The sequence below is a fragment of the Olea europaea genome, chromosome 10 (genome assembly GCF_002742605.1).
Source record: "Olea europaea var. sylvestris chromosome 10, O_europaea_v1, whole genome shotgun sequence".
Classification (NCBI taxonomy): Eukaryota; Viridiplantae; Streptophyta; class Magnoliopsida; order Lamiales; family Oleaceae; genus Olea; species Olea europaea.
In genome coordinates this window covers 42,489,056-42,503,884 of record NC_036246.1, presented here as the reverse complement: position 1 = coordinate 42,503,884, position 14,829 = coordinate 42,489,056, and the positions used below count along the sequence as shown (strand labels likewise).

Genomic DNA, 14,829 nt, shown 5'->3' with positions numbered 1-14,829 from the left:
GTCTACTTTTTTTTTTTTTTTTTTTTTACATAAAGGTTGTCTTCACACTTTGATTTCCATTGAGATTCCTTTTCACTTTTTGATCTCATCTATTTATAATTTTAATAGGTGACATTGATGCAGTTTATCACACATACTCACAGTGTGTATTTCGGTGGGTGGGGTATAAATTATAATTATCATTTAAACTCATAATATTTGTTATTTTGTACATAATGATGTCCCTCGACTTGTGTGTCCATTAGTGCTTTTGTAATGCAACACCAAGATATGATTGGATTTTTTGTCCATCATTTTGTTGAATACTTCCTCTTGTTAATTTATTCAGTTCTACAACAAGCACTCCAGTGGCAATGCCATCTGTGGCACCTACAACGGCTACGCCTTCCACCACCCCTACTTCAAACAGCGGTTCACCTCTTGGGACAACTCCTTCCGGCACTGCCACACCAAATGGTGGTTCACCTGTGGTGACTACCCCATCTACAACCACCACCACCGGTAGCACAACATTAAATGGAACTTCGCCTCTTGTGACAACTCCTTCTATAGGTGTATTAGGCGGTACTAACAGCAGTTTAGGTCCTTCAGGATCTGACATCAATACAGACATGAATGATGGTGGGATTTCACTACAAAACATCCGTCCCTACTCCTTCTTTACCATGATCATCGCGTCATTTGTAGGGTTCTTGTTCTTGTGGGCTTGAGAAAGAAGAATAATGGCTATTCATTTGGAGTTAAATTTTTATGTTATGTCCTTGTATGTTATGCATGGGATCTCAACCATGTGGATTTCTTCCAATGCATTGTTTTGAAATCACTTGGCAGTTATTTTTTACATTAGTGATATTATAGGTAATCTATTCTTTGTTGTTCGGAGTTAAGAATAATTGTGCAACTAAAATCACGTAAATTTCATTCTTGATTAATTTCAATAACACATTCATAACTACTACTAATTAATATCTACATCTTTTGTAGAATCCATTAATGATCATCTTATTATTTCTCTTTATAAATCAGTGAAATGGAGGTTCAATATAACTGAGGTCTGTCTATTTAAGAATTAATTTTTTGATCCATTGCATAGAAAATCATCTATCATTCTAAATTATGTTAGAAGTTGAAAATGGTGGTGAAGGGTAGTGGTGGGAGAGAAAGAGGAAGACGAAGTGATTTTTTATTTTTTATAATTTCGATTATTTATTTATTTATTTTGGATTCATTTGTAATTTTTGGGACCATAGTTGTAATTAATTATTTTTTGATTTTTGTTTGTTTTATTTAAATGGGAGGGTATAATCATTATTTAACAATTTTTTTATTTAGAAAATGGACGACATGGGATACTGTCACTTATGGTTTCGAACATGGACCTTTTATGCTAATTCTAAAAGGTAGGGAGTTTTTCACAGCATATCCAATAGATATGGAGTTTTGTGCTAATAGGCCTTTTTAGTTATCATGTTTGTTGTGAGGTACTTAGAAGACTCGTTATCAAGTTTGAGGGTGATCGTGCAAAGTTATAATTGTAACTTACTAAAAAACTTCTATATTGCGTAACTAAATTTCAGGTAGAAAAGTAAATGTTGACTTTGAAGTCTTTGTGCTAGATATGCTCGATACACAGTTGTGAAAGAAAACAATAAAGTCATAAGCACAGGAAAAAAATAATAGAATTTGTACCGACAATGACGTGGCAAAATATAAGTGGATTGTTTATTTTCTTTTTTCTCCATCTTCCAATGAGGTCGTGTCATGCGTTATTTGTAAGGTTTTTTAGTCAAAAAATTATGTACTTATTGAACAATCCGAAAGAATTGGATGTTACGAAATATGTGAATATTAATGAATTGATAATCCAACAAATATATCAAATGGAGGCTTAATGGGCCACAACCATAGGATCTACACAGCCCATGGATCTGGTATAACCCAACCCATTTACGGAATGTTTTAGAAAAGGGCAATTTAGTCATTATATAGAAATATGGAAAGAGATTGTGTAAGTGCAATCAAGAATTCTTCTTCAAACGCGGCTTGTTCCTCTACTTCTCGATCAGAACTATATAAACAGATGCTCCTATATTTCTATGCCACTCAATCCCTTCTAACGCGCTATCACGCTCTCTACTTTACGCACCAATTACATGGGCCCCATTCTTTCCATCTTGGCACTCGTCATTTGGCGCGTGTAAGTTTCGGAGAAAAATTTGCCCTAGTCGCCTGGGAAGAATCCCTCTTCTTACTCTCTCTATAATGGACCACGAACCACCGCCTGCGACTCCGATCAGATGCTGCAGATCCAATTTCGTATTCATTGATCGGATAATCTTCTTCTGATCTGGCAGATTCACGGTGTTCGATTTCCGGTAAGTATAGTTTTTTTTTTTTTCCCCGTTCTTTTTGTTTTGTGGTCATATTTTGAGATCTGCAATTTATTATCGATTTTTTTTAGTTTTATAGGTAGGAATGGAGCCTATGGATATCGTTGGAAAAACTAAAGAGGATGCTTCGCTTCCAAAAGGTTTTTTTTTTCCTGTGCGATTTTTGGGCTTTTCTTCTTTTGACAGTTTTGTTTGCAGTATTTCTTTTTTTTTTTTTCTTTTTTTTGCGGGGGGGAGGGGGGGATAGATATTGAGTGTGTTAATGTGAATTATCACGTGAATAAGCAGCAGTTGTTTTTAGTTTATCTTGACTGGATATAATTTGATTAATATTCACACTCTTTGCTTGGGAATAGACATAAAAAATGACGAGTTGATTTTTGTATTATGTGTGAAGCCACCAGGAAACACATTCAGATAAAATATTATTGATATGAATTGCTTGCTACGGGGAAAAAAATACAAGAAGATTGTCAGCAAAATTTGGGTGATTTTATTATAAAATTTTAACCCACCATGAAGTCTGATTTTAGTTTTGTACCGGATTGTCAGCATAGGGTAATGTTTCTTCTTTATAGTACCAAATATGTGTCAACTTTATCTGTTTCGCGAATCTAGTTTTATCAATCAGCACTTTTGTAAACTCTTTAGAGAAGTGTTGGATTGGGTATAATCAATGAAAAATATTCACACTCTTTGCTTGTGATTGAGCTTGACTTCTTCGTGAATCCATGTCTAATTATAATCTACCAAAAATTTAGTTGTGATTTTGCATTGTTGAGTAAATAAATTATTCCGCTTCTTACATTGGATCTATTTATTAATGAGATGTAATGGTCTTATTTCAGCTACTATGACAAAAATCATTAAAGAGATGCTCCCCCCTGATGTGCGCGTTGCAAGAGATGCTCAGGACCTTTTAATTGAGTGTTGTGTAGGTACGCAATGTTTGTTTAGTCATGTTTATTCTCATATTTGAAATTCACTGACTTTTCAATCACATAAAAGAAACTAAGATGATAAGAATCAGTGGTTGATGTCTATTTTGGTTTTCTTTTGTAAGTGGCTTTTGCATGGTGTCTGATTTGACTATATATGATATAAACTTTCGTTATTTGGTGGACATTTTTGAGATTTATTCTTTTTATAGCATTAAAATCTTTGAAGTTTTTTTTTTTTTTTTTTGCTTAAGAGATGGAAAGATATTTACATTTTGAATTTAATCTATAATTAATGGTTAAAAATGCTACTGGTAAAGGTAGGGTTTGGGATCACAAGTAGTTACCTTGCAAAATGTTTGACACTAGGGGGTACATTAATATATTTTCTATAAATTCATATTGGATTTCTCAATTCTGAGAAATCGTTTGTCTTTTAAACTATTGAGTGTTGGTAAAGTATAGTGAATACTTATTTTGACACTCAGCATTGGTTTTTGTTTCTTTAGAGTGACCTAGCATTTGCAGCTCCATCATACTTCAAAATAAAATATTCTGATCTCTACAGTAAATTTGTTCTGTCTTATATATACCTGCATTTTTTTGGTTTGTATATAGTAAAGTTCCTTTTTATTTGTTTATTGCTGAAAGAATCTTTTCGTTTCTTCTGTTGCAGAGTTTATTAATCTTATTTCATCAGAGTCAAATGAAGTATGTAATAGAGAAGATAAAAAAACAATTGCACCTGAGCATGTACTCAAGGCTTTGGAGGTTCTGTATTTTTTGTTTTTAAATTATGTTGAATTTCATTACTGACAGTCATTTATAGTTTTGTTCAGATCGTATCAGACTACTTATTATTGTTTATTGCGTTTGAAATTGATACTCTGTTTCCTTTCATCGTATCAGACTACTTATTATTGTTTATTGCGTTTGAAGTTGATACTCTGTTTCCTTTATGAAATTTGTGTTGCATCACATCTCTTATTTTTTATTTTTTGCGAACCATCTTTCCTTTATCATTGAGTGTCTTGGTAATGCTCTTTGAGCAGAAAAAAATTAAGCATATATGGTTCCAGAATGCCGAATTTGATGCTCTTGGTTTGTCATTCCATTCTGTACCGTTGGTGTGCTCGTGTCCTGAAGTAGCAACTAACCCCACCATTTCTCCTGAGGCCCTCCCATGTAGAAGAGGAACTATTTGGCATTCTTTTGGCTAATCTATGTAGACCTTCATTCGGGAATTTTCTATTAACACAATAGATTGTTATCAACGTTATTTAATGATAAATTGTCGCGTGTGAAAAGTGCACCATATGCATTCGGACTGATTTTTCCCCGTGCTCTTTTATTTTAGGGTCTTGGATTTGGCGAGTATATCGAAGAAGTTTACGCTGCATATGAACAGCACAAGCTCGAGACGGTGGTAAATACCCTCTAACAAGACCTCACACTGGTCTTGACTCCCCTAATATGTAGTATTCTGTTGGTTTTAATTTGAAATGCTTTCTCACAGGACACAGTGAGAACCGGGAAATTGAGCAATGTAGCTGAAATGACCGAGGAACAAGCGCTGGCAGAGCAGCAGAGGATGTTTGCAGAGGCACGTGCTAGAATGAACGGAGGCATCACAGTTCCCAAGCAATCCGATCCTGAGCCTCAAGGCCCTCAACCAAGTTTGAATACCTAACTTAGGACTTAGAATGTCGTTTAATTATGTAGAGAAGCACACTTTGATTCTGAATCTGTGCCTTTTTTTCCCCCCCCTTTACATTTGTGTATAACAGGGTAATCCAGTGGATTCTCTGACTTAAATAGGACGTGTACTTCTTGTATTCTGTCTATATATTTCTGTAATTAGGGAGTTTCTCGAAATCAGCATCTGTTTTAACTTCTCTGTTTTCAAATTCTACTCTTCGATAAAACTTGTTGCCAACCGACACAATTGTATGATTCTATCTCCGTAGAGAATCAACTGTTGAAAATTTAAAGCGATTTCAAGTTGTATGGTCTTATGTTGTTTGCAGTCCAGGCTGAAAAGCCGACTACATTCTTTCTCCAAGAAGCCTGTTATGGAGCACAGTCAAAACAAGCGAATTTATGCTGAACTATCGTATCTTCGTAAAATTGATATTTGGTTTTGTACATGTAATAAATATGAAAGTGAATTTTGTGATATATGTCAAGGGTGGATGAAACAATTTGTCGGTAGGCAATCTAACTGCAAATTTGCTAAGTGAATCTTTATTCTTTAATGTAGGGTCACCACTATGCATGTCTCTTAGCCCATGTTTGATATCTTTTTTTCGATATTCTTTTTTCAACGTACTCATTTTCAATCATACATTCATATAGTGAAATATTACCAGTAAATTCAAAACATTTTTATACTTTTTAATCAAACATTGTTCAAAAATTCACTATTCAAAACTTTGTTTTTCTTAAATAATGGTCACCAAACATGGGCTTAATATGATGCATTAGGCTATTTTTGTTATTATGCCTTGCATGTGCTACAATCGACATGAAAACGTTTCATTATTGGGTTTTTAAAGAGAGGTTTAATATTGAGAGTAACTTGATTATCAGGTTGCTCGATATAATTTTATACTAACAAATGTATCAAGTTGAATTAGTTCAGCCAAATCTCTCATTACTCGAATTTTCACAAACACAAATTTCATTTTTTTGTAGGTTGAAAAATTTGTCACAAAAATATTTTACTTCTCTAGTTTAAACACAATAAGCCCTAGTTTGATTCCCATTTTTCTTAAAATAGTGAAATACATTTTTCTCTCTTTTTTTCAACTACATATTCTTCAAAAAATAATATTACACGCAAATTCAATTTTTTTCTTATTTTATATACACATTCTTCATCAATCTATTATTTCAAAATGCATTCTAGCCCAAAAAAATGGGGTTCAAACATGCCCTAAATAAGTATGTCCGAAAAGTATTTATAAACCATTTTGTCCATATAAATAAATATAAATAAGGGATTTCAATGTTTATAAACATGAGAAAACATGGACTTAAAAGAGTAATGGAGGTTATTATAAAATACGTTACACTACGATGCATTTATTTAAAAAAAAAATTAAAAAAAAATGCAGGGCGTGGATCTCAAACTCCAAAGTCAAACCACAAGTTTACTTTTATTTAAATCATTGATCAATATTTTGTTTCCCAATTAAATTTTAAACTAAGACAATTTCACTTTCGGTTCTTGACCTATTATTGGAGTATCAAATTGATCTTCAATCTTCGAAAAAGAGCAAGTGAATAATTAATACTTCATTATTGACTCATTAATGGCGAGAACTTTACATTTCATGTGTCAATGATTCTTGTATGTCCAACTTTATAAAGTTAAATTATTGACCAAAAAATCGAAATCAAAAGCCTTTTTTTTTATTTATTATTATATGAACCATGTGACAAGTCCTTTTCTAACTAGAATTAGATGTTGAGAACTAATTTATTCATTTTTAAATATTTGAGATCAACTTGGTATACATATAGTAGGTTTGAGAACAAATGCAACAAATTTTCCACTTACACTACTAACCCAAAAATTATAAAAAAAGATTAATACTCTACTTTTCATTATAGTTGTACAGGTATTTAACAATAAAATTGTGTAAATCTTCACTCAGGGTATGTTTGATAAGTCAAAATTTTTTCTAGAAAATGGAAAATGAATTTCAACTTCCACTTTTGCATTGTTTGATAGCATTTTTTATTTATTTATTTATCTAGAATTCATTTTCCACTTCATTTGGCATCTAAGCTGAATTCCACATTTTCCTTGAATTGAAATTTTCACCAATATGGTGAGAATTCCAATTCCGGTCACTGTATCTATATTATTATTATTTTGCAATAGAAACAAATTATAAGAATTATAGTAAAAAAATATTTTTTTTAATTGACAATTTTTATGTAAAACAAAATCAAATGAATATCAAAAGATAGATGATTTTCTTGGATTTTTTTTTTGGGCAATGGAAACAAATTTCATCCTCAATACCAGTAAAATATATCAATTTAATTGACAATTTTCATGTAAAATAAAGTCAAACGAACAGCAAAAACTACTTTTATTTCAATATTTTTCACGTGAAAAATTATACCAATCAAACACCATAATTTACAATTCTTAGGAAGCAATTTATAGGCAATTCAATTCCCTGAAATTCGTTTTCAATTAATTCTTTATAATCAAACGGACCCTTATTGTCTTTCTTAATAGAGACTTGTCTTGTTTTAAATTTTCATCAAACCACCCAGGCTGAAAATCAGAAGGTTCAAAAAGTTGCATTTGCTAAGGTCGTGTAAAGATTTAACTAAAACTGTTATTGTAATTGAGGAATAATTATAATTATAGATATAATTAGAACCTGCCTAGCCTGACTTTTTGAAAAATGTTTATCCATTTTCGATTTCACCAATTTAAATTTATGAAAACCGTCCAAAAATTGGCTAAAAAATCCATCTTTTGATTTTTTGTAAATTTATTTGTATAATCATTTTTTTTTTTTTTTTTTGAAAAATCACCATGTAGATCTCGGTTCAACCCTTTAACCCTTGATATTTTTCTTTTTCAGGGTTGAAACCGTGGTCGAATTTTAAAGTATTGGTAATTATAATGAAACATTAGGAAAATAAACTAATGTATTTTTTAAGGTCGAGACCAACTTATGTAATAGGTTATGGATGAATAGTGCAATTTATTGCAATCGAAATATATTATTATAATATCACAAATTTCGAAAACAACCCCACGTAGGTTTATGTAATTTCTGTCCAAACACTGTTGTGAGACGGGGAACTTGTACCAGAAACCATTTACTCGTGAATTAAATTCATTCAATCACATTATTTTTAGCTTTAGGGTGTAGAAAGAAACGGAGAGAATTCTTGGCCATTGCATTCAATTTGGGATCGTAGGGGAGGAGCAAACGAATCGATAGGCATATAGAGAGATGGGTTGCTCGTTCTCGGGACTGAATGCCCTTTACGACTCCGTTAATGGTGGAGGGGATGTTTGGATCAATGAGAATCGGTTCAGGATCTTGAGGCAGCTGGGAGAGGGTGGATTTGCATATGTTTTCCTTGTCAAGGAGGTTATATCAGATCCATCCAACCCTGGAATTTCTAAGAAAATCAAGGACTCTTCTCATGTCTCTGGTATTTTTTATTTTTTATTTTTGTGTTTCCCATTTCTGTTGGAATTTCGAGTCTTTAATTCAATGTTTACAAGAGATTTTTTTTTTTAATTTTTATTGGTGATTTTAGTGAGTGCTTATTTTTATGGGATCTTTTGGTTTTGATGTGGGATCTGGGAATTATTTATTTATTCATTTATGATTATAGGCGGTTGTTTTGGCTTTGATTGAATCTCGTATTCACAAGAGGAAAGGAAGAAGGGATCTTGCACGAACGTTAATATCCCCAGATTTGCCAGTTTTCGCTACTGATCTGTAAATTGAAGTGGCTTTCGCTAGTGATTTCCTTACTTAAGAAACAGTTATATATGTTAGGTCTGTATTATTGCCTTCTTAGAGATTGTTCGGTTTCTATGGATTTGTAGGTAATTAATGCTTTGTTGATATGAATTTTGGTATTGGAAGGTTGATTTTCAGAGGCCCACTACTAAAATGTCGGCCAAAATGAAATACAGATAAATAAAAACTAGCTAACACCGTGCCCTCTAATTGCGCCAATGTCACCCTAAAGAAGGAACATACATACCTTAATTGATGTGCTTCTTCTGCATGGAATGGAGCTTCAAACTGAGCTAAATGGAAATTGCGTGCAGATATTTTTATGGGTGGTGGTGGTGGTTGGGTGTTGGTTTGGTCTTTTGATAGGAAACGAAAGTCAACCAAAAGGAGGAACTTGCATATCTTTATTTATGTGCATCTTCTATATGGAATGGATGGTCAAATTGATCCATATGGAAAAAAAATATGCAATGCGATCTAAACGGTCTATTGGATGGTTGAATCTGCAGCTGATGGAACATATGCAATGAAGAAAGTTCTCATTCAAAACAGTGAACAGTTGGAGTTGGTAAGAGAGGAGATCCGTGTTTCCTCTCAGTTTAGCCACCCCAATCTGCTTCCTCTTCTTGATCATGCAATCATTGCTGTCAAGGTGATTACTGTTTGTTCATCTTCAATCTTATATGTACGCATAATGTATTTTTATTCATTGAATAAAGTTTAAGTTGTGAATTTTGTTTGAGTGCGCCGAGCTAAAGCAAAAAGGGCTTCCAGACTTTGCACTTCTCATTCAGTTTTAGTCTAGTTTACTGTCTCCAAATTTAGGAAAGGAATAAATCATAACCTTGACTTGCTCCTCATTTCTTTGCATGTTTCAAACATTCTCGAGCCAGCGTAGCATGTTTGGCATTAGCCTCTGAGTGTTGTTCTGTAGGCAATCATCTACTTGAAAATTTTGCTTTCAGATAAATTATGACAGTGGGGAAATTACTTTCTTTCAAATTACTTGATCTTTGGTGTCAGCTATCATACAATTGTATGACTTCAGGATGACATAATAAATAAATAGTATAATTTTATTGTTTTTCTTCTTTACTCTTCACTCTCTGCTTTTTACTCGTTCTGAATTAGCATTCCTTACGTGAGAGACCATTTTTATACACATCTAACATGCTGTAAAATGGTCTCATTGATTATCTAGTAACTTCCTGCAGTCCCGTGGTCCTGAAACTCTTCAGATAAGAGATTGGCTGTGAATATTTGAATGTGTCCTGTGGGTTACTTTTCATGTGAACACGAGATGGAATACCATAATTCTGGTTTCATATAAAGCACATCCACTTAAATTGTCTATCACTCATTTTCCAGTACTGGTATCTATAGTAATGGAGGGATAATCTGTCTAATAGATTCTTTTTATTGGCTAGGCATCACAAGGACAATCTTGGAAGCATGAAGCATATTTGTTGTTTCCCGTGCACTTGGATGGAACGTTATTTGACATTGCAAATGCTATGAAAGCTAAGAAGGATTTCTTTTCTACCTCAGACGTGCTTCAAATATTTCGTCAGGTATGGAGGAAATACTAGTTCTGTCTCCTAAATGAGTAAATGTGACTTTTTTAATTTGGTATATTTAAAGATATTGAGGTTACTGACTTTTTAAATTATTAGTTAATGTTCACTGAAACGTTTGGAAGTGCAAGTGGTTTCATATGCAATGACATTGTTAATTTATGCCCCCATTAATTTTGATTATAATGGGGGGAATGGTGGTTTTTTTTTTTTGGGAAAAATGGATGGTTGTAAAAGAATGAAAAGTTTTTGATTTACGTGTAATATTATTTTATTGAAGATTGTGTGGTTGAAAATAGGAGAGAGAAAAATTTAATTTAATTTGATGAGATATAATGGGGGTCAAACGGGGGTTATATCTTATTGCCTTTATGAAGAGGGACCATTTTACTGATAAATGAGGGTTCATCTGCAGCTTTGTGCAGGACTTAAGCATATGCACAGTTTTGAGCCCCAATATGCTCACAATGATGTCAAACCTGGTAATGTCCTCGTGACATACAGAAAGGGACAATCACCTTTAGCAATATTGATGGACTTTGGAAGTTCTCGTCCAGCAAGAAAGCAGATTCGGTCTCGTACAGAAGCGTTACGGCTGCAGGTATTAATGTGTAAAATTATCTTCCTTTTCCGTCATCCAATGTGTCAAGTTTGATTTTGTAATTTAGTAACAGCCATAACTAGTTTGTGGCTTCAGCATGTGACATGCAACATTTGTGAATTCATTCCTTAATTATACTTTGAGTGAGTCCAATGTGCACGGTTCACATTCCAAATAAGTCTGTTTTGCATTTCCAAGGGTGCTTTTAATTTGACCTCTGGGTATTCCTTATGTAGGAATGGGCTTCTGAGCACTGCTCGGCACCTTTCCGAGCTCCTGAATTATGGGATTGCCCAAGCCATGCTGATATTGATGAGAGAACTGATATTTGGTCACTAGGCTGCACATTGTTTGCAATCATGTAAGAAGTGTTCACATTGCTTCGAATATTTAAAGCTGTTATCTTGTTAATCCATCTGCATTTTATGATTTTTTATGCTCATGGAAAAAAGGGGGGATATTATTATACACCAGCAGCACTGCCAAGTCTGATCCATTTATATGGTAGTTAACCTCAGTATGATTTCATAACTGATTTTTATCTCCTGGCATTATCGAATGAATTTTCTTTTTCAAAATTTGAAATTTTTTATCACTAGCATATATTTGTGTGATGAATCTTCTTTGATATCTCCTGTGAAAATTCAGAACATTAAAATAGTATACTATACATATTGATTAAATATTATTTTTACATTAGCTTATGGTTGTACTTGAATAGTTGAGTATGCTAGTGTTCCAAATCAACTACTGTGAACCTGACTGAAATTTGACTTGACCATGTTAAACGCAATATAAAAAAGTATTAAGGTCGTTGGAAAACACTTTTCCTTTGTTGATACTTCACTATTACATAATTTTCTACCTATAACGTTATCGTTTCTCTACGAATATTTAGCAATTAGTGGGAACCACTAGGCGTTAATTTTTAACAGATGCTCTTGTTATAATAGAAAACAGAGAAATATTGAAAAAAATTCTGGCAAGGATTACTGCTGCTAATTATGATTTTTCCAACTACCACCACATTAAACTAGTTTTGTTTTCCCCCTTTTTTGTCTGAAAACAATTTCTCTTTTGGTGCCTGACTATGCAGTAAGTTACTTATTTTGAAACTAAGGGCTTGTTTGGTGTAGATTTTTTGAAAATAGATTTTGTGAAAAGTGATATTTTTGGAGAATGTGTAGTTAAGAAGTATGGAAAATTTATTGTTCTCGTGTAAAATTATTCTATTGGGTGAATGTATAGTAGAAAATGAGTTTGGGAAAAAATGAGTGTTAAAGAATATATACCAAACAAGGGCTAAAGAGTTGTTATTAAAACAAGTAATTTTATTTACTTGAAGAAAAAATAGCTTATCTAAACATTTTTGGAAACGAAAAATTAGTCGTAATTTTAACTTATTTTCAAGTCTAGCCAAACATGCAGTTGTGTTTCAACTATCTCTCTTTATTTTCTTCTTGCTTGACTTATGGCTGCTTTTCATAGGTACGGCGTATCTCCATTTGAATATGCACTCGGGGAATCTGGTGGAAGCCTACAATTAGCCATCGTAAACGCTCAGATAAAGTGGCCGAATGGCCCTAATCCTCCATATCCAGACGCCCTCCACCAGTTCGTGACATGGATGCTGCAGCCTCAAGCAGCAGTTCGACCTTGCATCGATGATATTATAATTCACGTTGATAAGCTTATAACAAAATTTTCTAAGTGAAGAAATGGGACCATAGAATTACAGGATTAGTCAACACTTCAAATGTGCACTTCAGGTGATTGAATTGCAATTAAATATTTAATTATTTTTTCTCCCTTTTTGGTTGAAGTGAATATGTCATATGAAGGTATAGGGAATTGTTTAATTGTTGGGGTTTTGTGTGGTTATCTTTCTGCATTGTATCACATTAGTCCAAATGATCTAGTTTTATTATAGCACCCTTCATATTAATAATTGACTTGGTTATTACTAATATTCCTCTCTCTCTCTCTCTCTCTCTCTCTATATATATATATATATATATATATATATATATATATATGTATGTGTGTGTGTGTGTGTGCGCGCGCGCGCGAGTATGTGCAGAAATCATTGTTTTCAATCTATATATCCGGCATGGGGTGTGCAGGAGCAAGACAAAATAAAATAAAATATTAGAATCTCCAAATCTTAACCATGATATGCAAAATTAAAATCTAAATATCTCATTAAGTGGCTCAATCCATAGCTAGTTGATAAATTAGAAATAATCCAAGATCGATTTTTCCTCCAAAAAAAATAATCCTCTTAGAATTAATCTAGAAATAATTTTCCAAAAACATTTTCATGCTGATAGATTGTACGAAAATGAGCTAGAGAAGAGGCATCTGAATTTGTTGTTATCGCGGCGAGTCCTATTAGACCCTTGATATTAAATATGTCACAAATTATTTCATAAAGTCAATCATTAGGTCAATCCTCCATCCCTTCTCTCGTTTGTACACTCGAATTCAGTCTTATCCCATCCATAATAATAATCGTGTCGCAAACGTTCATGTTATAAAAGCCAATTACTCGGACAATTTTCTTTCAACGTTATCATCTCTAAAACAATTCAAACCAAAATACTAAATTTGTCATAACGTATGTGACACATATCCAACTCCTCTCTCTCTCTCTCTCTTTCTCGTATTTATGCTACTATATGTTCAATTTTATTCAGTCCATAATACTAAACGTACTGATATTATAAAATTAATCGATTTTCTCTTTCTGATATCATATCTAATCCTATTCAATCCCCCCTAAATCTACTTCCTCTCTGTATAACAAACCTCTAACCTTAGCTCGCATTTAATGCTCACATCACTCTCTTGCCAACTAAAACCCGGGAAACTCTTCAATTTTCACATCTGTCACTCCTCTCTCTTCATGCCCAATAATGACCACACACAAAACACCACGTGTCACACCTCCTCACTATATATACACTAATTTAGTTCGTACGTACCGTCATCAGCTAAATATATACACACACACATATATATATATATAGAGAGAGAGAGAGACATTTTTATTCATATTTCATTGGTACAATCTTGTTTCAATGAGTCCTACACAACTCCATGACCAATATGTACACAAAGAATCACCCCATAATGGCACGATTCCTCCACCTTTGAAGATCAATAAAGACTCACATTTCATCAAGAAATTGCCTTCGTCGTCGTCCTCCTCCTCCTCAACCGTCATCAACGGCGTTGGGTTGAAGCCACCTCAGCCGCGTTATCCCGTCATTATTTACACGCACTCTCCGAAGGTTATTCACACGCACCCTCGAGATTTCATGGCATTGGTGCAAAAGCTCACTGGATACTCACCCTCTAAGGACGAAACTACGAACCTTAAACCTAAACACGACGACAAGAAAAGTGTAATCAATGATGATAATGAGTCTACCTCGGTTGTCACAGATGAGAATATCAATGGCAGCAACAGTACTTTTGAAGATTCCCAGGTTAATTCTCAGTTCGTTCCTCCGAATCCGGGATTCACTAGTTTACCTTGTTTCCATCCGAATTCGACAAATATATTGACATCAGCTCCATCATTTTATAATAACAAAGAGTCACTGATGTTCGTGCCTAAAATGGGAAGCTCCTTTTCAACTTGTACACTGGGTGCTAACAAGGATTAGCCAGAATTTTGAAGTTTTTATGATATATTTGGATTATAATTTATAATATGGAATTTGAATTCTGTTCATGAATCTCTTATATGATTCTGTCAGTGATGAGAGTTTTGGAGAAACTTTCCATATAATTGATTTTCAATAATTATTT

General features: G+C 33.5%; 4 protein-coding genes across 5 annotated transcripts; all 4 read left to right on the top strand.

Moving 5' to 3' along the window:
• Positions 1-148: 148 nt before the first annotated feature.
• LOC111402355 (PLASMODESMATA CALLOSE-BINDING PROTEIN 4-like) lies at positions 149-862 on the top strand. Its single transcript, XM_023030587.1, has one exon. The coding sequence runs from the start codon at positions 354-356 to the stop codon at positions 708-710; it is 357 nt and encodes a 118-aa protein (XP_022886355.1). The 5' UTR covers positions 149-353; the 3' UTR covers positions 711-862.
• Positions 863-2,035: 1,173 nt separating this feature from the next.
• LOC111402354 (protein Dr1 homolog) lies at positions 2,036-5,222 on the top strand. Of its 2 annotated transcripts, none has more exons than XM_023030586.1 (6): positions 2,036-2,375; positions 2,470-2,530; positions 3,239-3,328; positions 4,005-4,099; positions 4,686-4,754; positions 4,845-5,222. In XM_023030586.1, the coding sequence occupies exons 2-6, from the start codon at positions 2,476-2,478 to the stop codon at positions 5,016-5,018; spliced, it is 483 nt and encodes a 160-aa protein (XP_022886354.1). In that variant the 5' UTR covers positions 2,036-2,375; positions 2,470-2,475; the 3' UTR covers positions 5,019-5,222. The 2 variants fall into 2 exon arrangements, with proteins under 2 accessions (XP_022886354.1, XP_022886353.1); XM_023030585.1 differs by having other exon boundaries at positions 2,037-2,375; positions 2,462-2,530.
• Positions 5,223-8,116: 2,894 nt separating this feature from the next.
• On the top strand, positions 8,117-12,965 carry LOC111402353 (probable serine/threonine-protein kinase DDB_G0291350). The gene is made up of 6 exons (XM_023030584.1): positions 8,117-8,521; positions 9,348-9,490; positions 10,266-10,409; positions 10,828-11,013; positions 11,250-11,374; positions 12,502-12,965. The coding sequence occupies exons 1-6, from the start codon at positions 8,317-8,319 to the stop codon at positions 12,725-12,727; spliced, it is 1,029 nt and encodes a 342-aa protein (XP_022886352.1). The 5' UTR covers positions 8,117-8,316; the 3' UTR covers positions 12,728-12,965.
• Positions 12,966-14,013: 1,048 nt separating this feature from the next.
• Positions 14,014-14,829, top strand: LOC111402788 (VQ motif-containing protein 20-like). The gene has a single exon (XM_023031122.1). The coding sequence runs from the start codon at positions 14,094-14,096 to the stop codon at positions 14,682-14,684; it is 591 nt and encodes a 196-aa protein (XP_022886890.1). The 5' UTR covers positions 14,014-14,093; the 3' UTR covers positions 14,685-14,829.